Source organism: Heptranchias perlo, chromosome 7, assembly GCF_035084215.1.
Source record: "Heptranchias perlo isolate sHepPer1 chromosome 7, sHepPer1.hap1, whole genome shotgun sequence".
In the NCBI taxonomy this organism is placed as follows: domain Eukaryota; kingdom Metazoa; phylum Chordata; class Chondrichthyes; order Hexanchiformes; family Hexanchidae; genus Heptranchias; species Heptranchias perlo.
Genome location: NC_090331.1, coordinates 2,925,309 through 2,937,730, shown reverse-complemented (window position 1 = coordinate 2,937,730; position 12,422 = coordinate 2,925,309). Strand labels below are relative to the sequence as shown.

The following is a 12,422-nucleotide window of genomic DNA, read 5'->3' as shown; positions in this document are numbered from 1 at the left end:
TTGCCAATCATGCCCCCTACATTCAAGTCCAAATCATTAATATATACCACAAACAGCAAGGGACCCAACACTGAGCCCTGTGGCACACCACTGGAAACGGATTTCCATTCGCAAAGACATCCATCGACTTTTACCCTTTGTTTCCTGTTACTGAGCCAATTTTGGATCCAATTCGCCACATTTCCCTGTATCCCATGGGCTTTTACCTTTCTGACCACCTTCTCCCCATATCCCCTAATCCCACCTACCCACCTTCTCCCCATATCCCTCAACCCCGCCTACCCACCTTCTCACCATGTCGCCTAATCCTATCTACCCACCTTCTCCCCATATCCCCTAATCCCACCTACCCACCTTCTCACCATATCCCCTAATCCCACCTACCCACCTTCTCACCATATCCCCTAATCCCACCTACCCACCTTCTGACCATATCCCCTAATCCCACCTACCCACCTTCTGACCATATCCCCTAATCCCACCTACCCACCTTCTGACCATATCCCCTAATCCCACCTACCCACCTTCTCACCATATCCCCTAATCCCACCTACCCACCTTCTGACCATATCCCCTAATCCCACCTACCCACCTTCTGACCATATCCCTCAATCCCACCTACCCACCTTCTGACCATATCCCCTAATCCCACCTACCCACCTTCTGACCATATCCCTCAATCCCACCTACCCACCTTCTCCCCATATCCCTCAATCCCACCTACCCACCTTCTCCCCATATCCCTCAATCCCACCTACCCACCTTCTCACCATATCCCCTAATCCCACCTACCCATGTCAGGACAGAATTTCTTTCTCCTTGGTAACTTGTGTCCCCATTGTGGGATTTGTCCCCACGCCCCCGGTGCTGGCTGGTGTTGCTCTGGGTCGTTACTTGTGGTTGGTGTTGATATCGAGTGTTGGGACATTCTGTTTTCACTGTTCCAGCTCCTATTTCTTTAGATAAAATTCCAGAACTCTGAATCATGACGTCTGTCTAAAAAAAAAAGCATTTAACTTAAAAAAAAATTCCAGCTTTTCTTTTCCTGTGGAACAAACAGCTGGAAAATCCGAGTCTGCTGATTTTTTGGGACCTTTCCATGACTGCGGCATGTGTTGTGGAGATTGGAAAAAGAAGAATGATCTTTCCTCCGTGTGTTGTGTTTCTCCACACTTGTTCAGTGCTCACTCTCCAGGAGCTGATCTCACTCCCAAACACATAGCTGGAAGATGATAAGTGTATACCAGGTGGAGGCTGTGCTTGCAGACACAGTCAGCAGACAGACACTACCCACTCACACACATCCACTCTGGAAACGGCACTCTCTCTCTCTCTCTCTCTCTCTCCTACAGTCTCCTTTGAGTACTACCCTCTCTGTCTCTTTCTCTCTATCTCTCTGTCCTTGGTGGACTTTTGGTAACGATTCTCCCTTCCAGAATCGCCGGCTTTCACACGGATAGAAAAGCTCTCTCCTTTGAGACGGAGAGGAGGACATACAGGAGGTAGGGTTTGAGGTCCCGCGGGAGATATTACCACTTGTCTCAGCTCCAGCTCCGGAGGCTGGTGCTGTCTTAAAGTTACGGGTTTCTCCAGTCTTGACTTTTACCAGGACTTGAGAATTGAACTGGAGAGTATCGAAGAGTTTTTGCGTTAAGGCAGATAGTTGCGTTAATTTTTGTCACGCGTTACGCAGGTGGAAAAGAGTTGTGCGGAATTTACTTTTGGCTGCTGGCCAGGGTGGGGAGGTGTTTGCGGGACGGTGCCCTGCTGCGTCTTTGCCCATGGACAGAGAACGGCTGAAAGAGGACCTCTACGGAGTCCGTAACCCTTTAAATACTGCTGTGAGCAGACTCACCGGGCCGGAATTTGCTGGAGTGGGGCATCTCGCAACGTGTCCCATTAGGTGGACTTTTTCCTCACCCTTCAGCTTGAAATGTTTTTGCCCCGTGAGTTGCTGGGAGTGCGAGCTGATAACGGCAAGGTGAGGGTAACGGGGCATCTGGGGCCTTAGTGAACGATGGGACCAACAGTCTGTCTCCTTAATCAGTGAGAATTAATGATCGAGAAAGAAACAGAGGAAGGACTGAGAAGGAAATCGGGTGAATTGGAGTCAAATCAGGTACAGAAAGAGAAATAAAGAGAGGGAAAGAAAGATTGGATTAAGAGAGAGAGAGAAAAGATAGACAAGGAAAGTAAAAAAAATTTAAAAATTTAAAATTTGACATTTTAAAATCCTCAGTAACAATTCTCTACCTGAAGGAATGAGACTCCACACTTTTAATTAGTCACTGTCTGGGCAAGAGAGGATGATTAGTAGTGATTGAAAATTACCAATGGTTAAAAGGGTACTTACACTATTAATTACTACACTTAACTTTCTTTGGTGAGTTTAGTGCGGAATTAATGAGCAAATCCAGCAACTTCATGAAACTCACGGAGAGTTTAAGGACACGACGCCAATTTTGCGAAGCTAATCGGGGAGTGACGTAACTCGTCCAACAACTTGTGGCGATTCGCGATTCGAGGTATATCGTCCTCGCCACAAGGTGCTGGCTGATTCGCACATTAATAACGGCGTGCGTCCCATTCAGACGCCGTTATTTTTTCAGCAAATTCCAGCCCATTGTGTGTAAATATACCCAACCCCTTCTCTCTCTCCACCCTCTTAGAAAATAGGACCCAGCCAGCCTCAGAGTCAGAAGGTCGTGGGTTCAAGCCCCACTCAAGAGACTGAAGCCCATAATCCAGGCTGACACTCTCAGTGGAGTACTGAGGGAGCGCTGCACTGTCGGAGGGTCAGTACTGAGGGAGTGCTGCACTGTCGGAGGGTCAGTACTGAGGGAGCGCTGCACTGTCGGAGGGTCAGGACTGAGGGAGTGCTGCACTGTCGGAGGGTCAGTACTGAGGGAGCGCTGCACTGTCGGAGGGTCAGTACTGAGGGAGTGCTGCACTGTCGGAGGGTCAGTACTGAGGGAGTGCTGCACTGTCGGAGGGTCAGTACTGAGGGAGTGCTGCACTGTCGGAGGGTCAGTACTGAGGGAGTGCTGCACTGTCGGAGGGGCAGCACTGAGGGAGCGCTGCACTGTCGGAGGGTCAGTACTGAGGGAGTGCTGCACTGTTGGAGGGTCAGTACTGAGGGAGTGCTGCACTGTCGTAGGGTGAGTATTGAGGGAGTGCTGCACTGTCAGAGGGTCAGTACTGAGGGAGTGCTGCACTGTTGGAGGGTCAGTACTGAGGGAGTGCTGCACTGTTGGAGGGTCAGTACTGAGGGAGTGCTGCACTGTCGGAGGGTCAGTACTGAGGGAGTGCTGCACTGTCGGAGGGTGAGTATTGAGGGAGTGCTGCACTGTCAGAGGGTCAGTACTGAGGGAGTGCCGCACTGTCAGAGGTGCCGTCTTTTGGATTTGCTGTTAAACCGAGGCCCCGTCTGCCCTCTCAGGTGGATGTAAAAGATCCCATGGCCACTATTTGAAGAAGAGCAGGGGGGAGTTCTCCCCAGTGTCCTGGCCAATATTTATCTCTCAACCAACAACACTAAAAAACAGATGATCTTGTCATTATCTCATGTTTGACGGTTTGGTGTTTCCACCTCTTCCAGATGTGGTGCACACCCAGGGGCCACTGGACGGGAGTTTGTACGCCAAAGTAAAGAAGAAGAACTCAACCGATGGGACTGCCGTCCCGGTCACTGCCAACGGCATTCCCTTACCCGGCGTGCCCAATCACATTGAGCACACCCTGTCAGTGAGTAGTGACTCCGGCAACTCCACCGCCTCCACCAAAACCGACAAGACCGACGAACAGCCCCCGCCCAGTAACCAGGGCATCACACCTGAGGAGAGGAGGGAGCTCGACAGGCTGCTCAGCGGCTTCGGTCTGGACAGCGAGGGGCAGATGCAGAACAGGGCGGTGTTGGCGGGAGCTCGTCACGTGGTGGTTCCCGCCCTGGTCCACGTCAACGGAGACGGCCCGAGTGCCAGTGCGGAGCGGGAGACCGATATACTGGACGACGACTTGCCCAACCACGACCTCAACAGCGTGGACAGTGCAGGCACGCTCTCCTCCTTCGAGGCGACCTTCCCCGCCACGGTGGGTGAGGTGGGCTACCACCAATCTCCCCGGCTAGACCAAGCCCTACTTCTGTCCAATGGGCCCTCGCCGAGCTACAACGGGATCAACAAACTCCAGAGGGATGATCCCTGTGGGTCAGAGCTGTTAGGGTTCGGCTACATCAAGAACACCCCAAGGAGCAACAACCTAACCCAACATCAGAGTCAACAACAGGGCTCTGGAGGTCACCTGTTACCTGTAATGTCCACTCCTCAGCACGTCACCTACACGATGCCAAACTGGGCCCAGCAGCCTCAAACAGCTGTTGTCCAGCAATCCTATCCGGTTGGCCCGAGCGGGATGTACCGGTCACAGTCATTCAGTGCGCCCGAGAGTTCGAGGCAGGAGCTGACGCCCAATCTGCCTCAGACCCCGACACGGAGCACGAGCAGCAGAGAGGCGGTCCAGAGAGGGCTGAGCACCTGGCAACAGGGAAGCTGGTCCCCATGCTACCAACAGGCCAACGGGTCACGTGAGGGCCCTGGCAGCCCTCTGAGAACTCAGAGCCCGCAGCACAGTGCCTCCGAGCCCATGCTACAGACCCACGTCATCCCAGAGTTCCCAAGAATGGCCTCGCAGCAGGAGATTGAGCAGTCCATTGAGGCCCTGAACATACTCATGCTCGACTTGGATCCTTCCCTCTCCAAGCCCCAAAGTGTCTCTGTTGGCATCGAGGTGAAGGAAGAAAGGCAGCCAGCATCGTACCTCAGCTCTGCAGGCCATCCAGGAGCTGTCCAAAGCCCGTCAAACCCCCCCACTACCCCTCAAACCATGTCTGCGGTCAACCCATATTCCCTGAGCCAACCGTTGGTGCCCACTACCGAGCCGATACAGCAGGCCTCACTGGGACAAGCTCAGAGAAACGTGGACAATGGCCCTCAGGCCACTTCACTCCCACGGGAGCAGCAACACAGCCCCTTGGGAGCCTACTACCCCGTGTATGGCTATTCCAGCCAGCAACCGCAGTCAACCGTCACCGCACCGAGAAGCTACGGAACAGATCCCGGCAGCAACTCCTCATTCCTGGGGCCACCATCCATCCCGTGCGGAGTGCCCATTTCACTGCCCTACTCCGTGCCAGCTCTGTCCCAGGTTCCGGTGAAGTCTGCCAGCTTTGACAATTTTGCCCGGATGCCCGAGGAAGAACATTATAACTTGGAGGGACTGGTTGCTCAGCGTGTGGCAGGTAGGAAACGGCAGCAGACGTCTTTATCAAGAGGAAAGGATGGAAAATAATCTGAATCATAAGGATCGCATCTAATTATTGTGTTAAGAACCCCGAGGGAAGGGCCCAGCCCCACAGGGCAGGGCACCAGGTGAAAGGGAGGGGAGGAGTCCCACAGTTTGAGGGGAGACTGAGGGAGGGGAGGAGTCCCACAGTTTGAGGGGAGACTGAGGGAGGGGAGGAGTCCCACAGTTTGAGGGGCGACTGAGGGAGGGAGGGAGTCCCACAGTTTGAGGGGAGACTGAGGGAGGGGAGGAGTCCCACAGTTTGAGGAGAGACTGAGGGAGGGGAGGAGTCCCACAGTTTGAGTAGAGACTGAGGGAGGGGAGGAGTCCCACAGTTTGAGGGGAGACTGAGGGAGGGGAGGAGTCCCACAGTTTGAGGGGAGACTGAGGGAGGGGAGGAGTCCCACAGTTTGAGGGGAGACTGAGGTAGGGGAGGAGTCCCACAGTTTGACGGAAGACTGAGGGAGGGGAGGAGTCCCACAGTTTGAGGGGAGACTGAGGGAGGGGAGGAGTCCCACAGTTTGAGGGGCGACTGAGGGAGGGGAGGAGTCCCACAGTTTGAGGGGCGACTGAGGGAGGGAGGGAGTCCCACAGTTTGAGGGGAGACTGAGGGAGGGGAGGAGTCCCACAGTTTGAGGAGAGACTGAGGGAGGGGAGGAGTCCCACAGTTTGAGTAGAGACTGAGGGAGGGGAGGAGTCCCACAGTTTGAGGGGAGACTGAGGGAGGGGAGGAGTCCCACAGTTTGAGGGGAGACTGAGGGAGGGGAGGAGTCCCACAGTTTGAGGGGAGACTGAGGGAGGGGAGGAGTCCCACAGTTTGAGGGGCGACTGAGGGAGGGGAGGAGTCCCACAGTTCGAGGGGCGACTGAGGGAGGGAGGGAGTCCCACAGTTTGAGGGGAGACTGAGGGAGGGGAGGAGTCCCACAGTTTGAGGAGAGACTGAGGGAGGGGAGGAGTCCCACAGTTTGAGTAGAGACTGAGGGAGGGGAGGAGTCCCACAGTTTGAGGGGAGACTGAGGGAGGGGAGGAGTCCCACAGTTTGAGGGGAGACTGAGGTAGGGGAGGAGTCCCACAGTTTGACGGAAGACTGAGGGAGGGGAGGAGTCCCACAGTTTGAGGGGAGACTGAGGGAGGGGAGGAGTCCCACAGTTTGAGGGGCGACTGAGGGAGGGGAGGAGTCCCACAGTTTGAGGGGCGACTGAGGGAGGGAGGGAGTCCCACAGTTTGAGGGGAGACTGAGGGAGGGGAGGAGTCCCACAGTTTGAGGAGAGACTGAGGGAGGGGAGGAGTCCCACAGTTTGAGTAGAGACTGAGGGAGGGGAGGAGTCCCACAGTTTGAGGGGAGACTGAGGGAGGGGACGAGTCCCACAGTTTGAGGAGAGACTGAGGTAGGGGAGGAGTCCCACAGTTTGAGGGGAGACTGAGGTAGGGGAGGAGTCCCACAGTTTGAGGAGAGACTGAGGGAGGGGAGGAGTCCCACAGTTTGAGGGGAGACTGAGGGAGGGGAGGAGTCCCACAGTTTGAGGGGAGACTGAGGGAGGGGAGGAGTCCCACAGTTTGAGGGGCGACTGAGGGAGGGAGGGAGTCCCACAGTTTGAGGGGAGACTGAGGGAGGGGAGGAGTCCCACAGTTTGAGGAGAGACTGAGGGAGGGGAGGAGTCCCACAGTTTGAGTAGAGACTGAGGGAGGGGAGGAGTCCCACAGTTTGAGGGGAGACTGAGGGAGGGGAGGAGTCCCACAGTTTGAGGGGAGACTGAGGGAGGGGAGGAGTCCCACAGTTTGAGGGGAGACTGAGGTAGGGGAGGAGTCCCACAGTTTGACGGAAGACTGAGGGAGGGGAGGAGTCCCACAGTTTGAGGGGAGACTGAGGGAGGGGAGGAGTCCCACAGTTTGAGGGGCGACTGAGGGAGGGGAGGAGTCCCACAGTTTGAGGGGCGACTGAGGGAGGGAGGGAGTCCCACAGTTTGAGGGGAGACTGAGGGAGGGGAGGAGTCCCACAGTTTGAGGAGAGACTGAGGGAGGGGAGGAGTCCCACAGTTTGAGTAGAGACTGAGGGAGGGGAGGAGTCCCACAGTTTGAGGGGAGACTGAGGGAGGGGAGGAGTCCCACAGTTTGAGGGGAGACTGAGGGAGGGGAGGAGTCCCACAGTTTGAGGGGAGACTGAGGGAGGGGAGGAGTCCCACAGTTTGAGGGGCGACTGAGGGAGGGGAGGAGTCCCACAGTTCGAGGGGCGACTGAGGGAGGGAGGGAGTCCCACAGTTTGAGGGGAGACTGAGGGAGGGGAGGAGTCCCACAGTTTGAGGAGAGACTGAGGGAGGGGAGGAGTCCCACAGTTTGAGTAGAGACTGAGGGAGGGGAGGAGTCCCACAGTTTGAGGGGAGACTGAGGGAGGGGAGGAGTCCCACAGTTTGAGGGGAGACTGAGGTAGGGGAGGAGTCCCACAGTTTGACGGAAGACTGAGGGAGGGGAGGAGTCCCACAGTTTGAGGGGAGACTGAGGGAGGGGAGGAGTCCCACAGTTTGAGGGGCGACTGAGGGAGGGGAGGAGTCCCACAGTTTGAGGGGCGACTGAGGGAGGGAGGGAGTCCCACAGTTTGAGGGGAGACTGAGGGAGGGGAGGAGTCCCACAGTTTGAGGAGAGACTGAGGGAGGGGAGGAGTCCCACAGTTTGAGTAGAGACTGAGGGAGGGGAGGAGTCCCACAGTTTGAGGGGAGACTGAGGGAGGGGACGAGTCCCACAGTTTGAGGAGAGACTGAGGTAGGGGAGGAGTCCCACAGTTTGAGGGGAGACTGAGGTAGGGGAGGAGTCCCACAGTTTGAGGAGAGACTGAGGGAGGGGACGAGTCCCACAGTTTGAGGAGAGACTGAGGGAGGGGAGGAGTTCTATAGGTTCGAGCCCTGGGTAAGAATGATTTAGAGTAGGAGACGGGGCAATGGGTTTCAACACAGTGAGGATGGGGGGAGGAGGAGAGGGTCTGAAAAGGGGTTCCTATTTCAAATTAAAGGGGATTGGATTTGTTGGTAAATTTTCTGAATGGCCAATGCAAGGAGTGTGAATATTGAATCACTAGTAAATGGAGAGAGTACAAGGTGTGTCGGAGTTTGTACGTGAACAGTGGACTCTCCACAGGGTCAGGCTGGGGTTTACTCTGCTGAATCAGTGAGATGGATGGAGGACGTGGGAGGCTGTGGTGAGATACTCTGGTTGGTGATGTGTGTCTCACATGTTCAGGGTCCAAGTGGAGAAATAAAATTTCCCATGATCGTCCAGTTGTGTCAGAGACAACCGAGTGAAGCACGTAGATCACTCGTGATCGATAATCTCGTTACTTGTAATTAGACAATTCTAATTTCGACAATTCCACATCAGCTGCAGCTGCCCCCAGTTTCCTGGTGTCCTCTGTCCTCTGGCTCATTCCCCACTGTGTGGGAGTCTCCCCCCCGCCCACCCCCAACACCCCCCCGCCCACCCCCAATATCGAGGGTCCTTTCACATTCCTCGGGAGAGAGGAGACCTCGAGGTGATCTCTGGGAAGTTTTGAGATTATGACGGGAATCGGACAGAGTTGATCCGGGGAATTGGCTCCCTGTGGTGAAGGAATCAAACACTCTGGGCACAGGGTAAAAATGAGGAAGCGAGGATTGAGGGCAGGGGAATTTTCTCACCCAAACGGAATGGATTTATGGATTAAATTCCCAGGGTCTACAGGCTATTAGATGTGTGTTGGGAGAAAGAAGGGATTGAGGGATACGGTGAGAAGGTGGGGAGGTGGGGACGAGGGATGTGAACACAGACTCTGGATGGAGTGAGACTGATGGGGAGAGTCCGTGATACAATCATCAGACACAGACTCTGGTGCATTGTGAGTGTGTGTGCTCGTGTGTATTAAGTGAGGACAGGATTAGACACAGATGTGATGCCTCTGCAGTCTAATAGCTGCTGATGCTTGCTGTCCGGGCTCACGTGTGAGGTACTGTACAGCCCTGGTGTGAGTGGAACCCGTACAAGCGTTTTCACAATTGGGGAAATAAGATCAGAGGGGCCTGGGAGGGAACTGTGTTGAAGGAAGTGCAGAAAACCAATCAAGTTTTCAATTAAAGGTTTTGGATTTCAAACAAGAAGCTCTCAGTGTGGTCAGTGTGGTCAGTGTGGAGTGGTCAGTGAGGTCGGTGTGGTCAGTGAGGTCGGAGTGGTCGGTGTGGTCAGTGTGGTCCGTGTGGTCGGTGTGGTGTGGTCGGTGTGGTCGGTGTGGTGTGGTCAGTGTGGTCGGTGTGGCCAGTGTGGTGTGGTCAGTGTGGTCGGTGTGGCCAGTGTGGTCAGTGTGGTCGGTGTGGTCAGTGTGGTCAGTGTGGTGTGGTCGGTGTGGTCGGTGAGGTCGGTGTGGTCAGTGTGGTCAGTGTGGTCGGTGTGGTCGGTGCGGTCGGTGTGGTCGGTGTGGTCGGTGTGGTCGGTGTGGTCGGTGCGGTCGGTGTGGTCGGTGTGGTCGGTGTGGTCGGTGTGGTCGGTGTGGTGCGGTCGGTGCGGTCGGTGCGGTCGGTGCGGTCAGTGTGGTGTGGTCAGTGTGGTCGGTGTGGTCGGTGCGGTCGGTGCGGTCGGTGCGGTCAGTGCGGTCGGTGTGGTCAGTGTGGTCGGTGTGGTCGGTGTGGTCGGTGTGGTCGGTGTGGTCGGTGTGGTCGGTGTGGTCGGTGTGGTCGGTGTGGTCGGTGCGGTGTGGTCCGTGTGGTCGGTGTGGTCGGTGTGGTCGGTGCGGTGTGGTCGGTGCGGTCGGTGTGGTCGGTGTGGTCGGTGTGGTCGGTGCGGTGTGGTCGGTGCGGTCGGTGTGGTCGGTGCGGTCGGTGTGGTCGGTGTGGTCAGTGTGGTCGGTGTGGTCAGTGTGGTCGGTGCGGTCGGTGTGGTCAGTGTGGTCGGTGTGGTCAGTGTGGTCGGTGCGGTCGGTGTGGTCTGTGTGGTCGGTGCGGTCGGTGTGGTCAGTGTGGTCGGTGTGGTCGGTGCGGTGCGGTCGGTGCGGTCAGTGTGGTGTGGTCAGTGTGGTCGGTGCGGTGTGGTCGGTGCGGTCGGTGCGGTCGGTGCGGTCGGTGTGGTCAGTGTGGTCGGTGTGGTCAGTGTGGTCGGTGCGGTCGGTGTGGTCTGTGTGGTCGGTGCGGTCGGTGTGGTCAGTGTGGTCGGTGTGGTCGGTGCGGTGCGGTCGGTGCGGTCAGTGTGGTGTGGTCAGTGTGGTCGGTGCGGTGTGGTCGGTGCGGTCGGTGCGGTCGGTGCGGTCAGTGTGGTCAGTGTGGTCGGTGTGGTCGGTGAGGTCGGTGTGGTGTGGTCAGTGTGGTGTGGTCAGTGTGGCCGGTGCGGTCGGTGTGGTCGGTGTGGTCGGTGCGGTGTGGTCGGTGTGGTCGGTGTGGTCGGTGTGGTCGGTGTGGTCGGTGCGGTCAGTGTGGTCGGTGTGGTCGGTGCGGACGGTGTGGTCGGTGTGGTCGGTGCAGTGTGGTCGGTGTGGTCGGTGCGGTGTGGTCGGTGTGGTCGGTGTGGTCGGTGCGGTGTGGACGGTGCGGTCGGTGTGGTCGGTGCGGTGTGGTCAGTGTGGTCGGTGTGGTCGGTGTGGTGTGGTCGGTGTGGTCGGTGCGGTCAGTGTGGTGTGGTCAGTGTGGTCGGTGTGGTCGGTGTGGTCGGTGTGGTCAGTGCGGTCGGTGCGGTGTGGTCGGTGCGGTGTGGTCAGTGTGGTGTGGTCGGTGTGGTCGGTGTGGTCAGTGTGGTGTGGTCGGTGCGGTCAGTGTGGTCGGTGTGGTCGGTGTGGTCGGTGCGGTGTGGTCGGTGTGGTCGGTGCGGTCAGTGTGGTGTGGTCGGTGCGGTCAGTGTGGTCGGTGTGGTCGGTGCGGTCGGTGCGGTGTGGTCGGTGTGGTCGGTGTGGTCAGTGTGGTGTGGTCGGTGCGGTCAGTGTGGTCGGTGTGGTCGGTGCGGTCGGTGCGGTCGGTGTGGTCAGTGCGGTCGGTGCGGTGTGGTCGCTGTGGTCGGTGTGGTCGGTGCGGTGTGGTCAGTGCGGTGTGGTCGGTGTGGTAAGTGCGGTCGGTGTGGTCAGTGTGGTCGGTGCGGTGTGGTCGGTGTGGTCAGTGCGGTCGGTGTGGTCAGTGTGGTCGGTGCGGTGTGGTCGCTGTGGTCGGTGTGGTCAGTGTGGTGTGGTCGGTGCGGTCAGTGTGGTCGGTGCGGTCAGTGTGGTGTGGTCGGTGCGGTCGGTGTGGTCGGTGTGGTCGGTGCGGTGTGGTCGCTGTGGTCGGTGTGGTCAGTGTGGTCGGTGTGGTCAGTGTGGTCGGTGCGGTGTGGTCGGTGTGGTCGGTGTGGTCGGTGCGGTCGGTGTGGTCGGTGCGGTCGGTGTGGTCGGTGCGGTGTGGTCGGTGTGGTCGGTGTGGTCGGTGCGGTCGGTGCGGTCGGTGTGGTCGGTGCGGTCAGTGTGGTCGGTGCGGTGTGGTCGCTGTGGTCGGTGTGGTCAGTGTGGTGTGGTCGGTGCGGTCAGTGTGGTCGGTGCGGTCAGTGTGGTCAGTGTGGTCGGTGTGGTCAGTGTGGTCAGTGTGGTCGGTGCGGTCGGTGCGGTCAGTGTGGTCGGTGCGGTCGGTGTGGTGTGGTCGGTGCGGTCGGTGTGGTCGGATTGGTCGGTGTGGTGTGGTCGGTGCGGTCGGTGTGGTCGGTGCGGTCGGTGTGGTCGGTGCGGTCGGTGCGGTCAGTGCGGTCGGTGTGGTCAGTGTGGTCGGTGCGGTGTGGTCGGTGCGGTCGGTGTGGTCGGTGCGGTCGGTGCGGTCGGTGCGGTCGGTGCGGTGTGGTCGGTGTGGTCGGTGTGGCCGGTGCGGTCGGTGTGGTCAGTGTGGTCGGTGTGGTCGGTGTGGTCGGTGTGGTCGGTGTGGTCGGTGTGGTCGGTGTGGTCAGTGTGGTCGGTGCGGTGTGGTCAGTGTGGTGTGGTCGGTGCGGTCGGTGCGGTCGGTGTGGTCAGTGTGGTCGGTGTGGTCGGTGTGGTCAGTGCGGTCGGTGCGGTCGGTGTGGTGTGGTCAGTGTGGTCAGTGTGGTCGGTGTGGTGTGGTCAGTGTGGTCAGTGTGGTGTGGTCAGT

At 57.8% G+C, this 12,422-nt stretch overlaps 1 protein-coding gene across 8 annotated transcripts in view; it reads left to right on the top strand.

Moving 5' to 3' along the window:
• The window catches only part of tns1b (tensin 1b), a 611,533-nt gene that overhangs the window by 494,340 nt on the left and 104,771 nt on the right, over positions 1-12,422 (top strand). For all 8 annotated transcript variants that reach the window (XM_067986941.1, XM_067986942.1, XM_067986943.1 and 5 more), the window contains one exon: positions 3,599-5,296. In XM_067986941.1, coding sequence (XP_067843042.1) covers positions 3,599-5,296 — 1,698 coding nt within the window. The remainder of the gene's footprint in view (positions 1-3,598; positions 5,297-12,422) is intronic.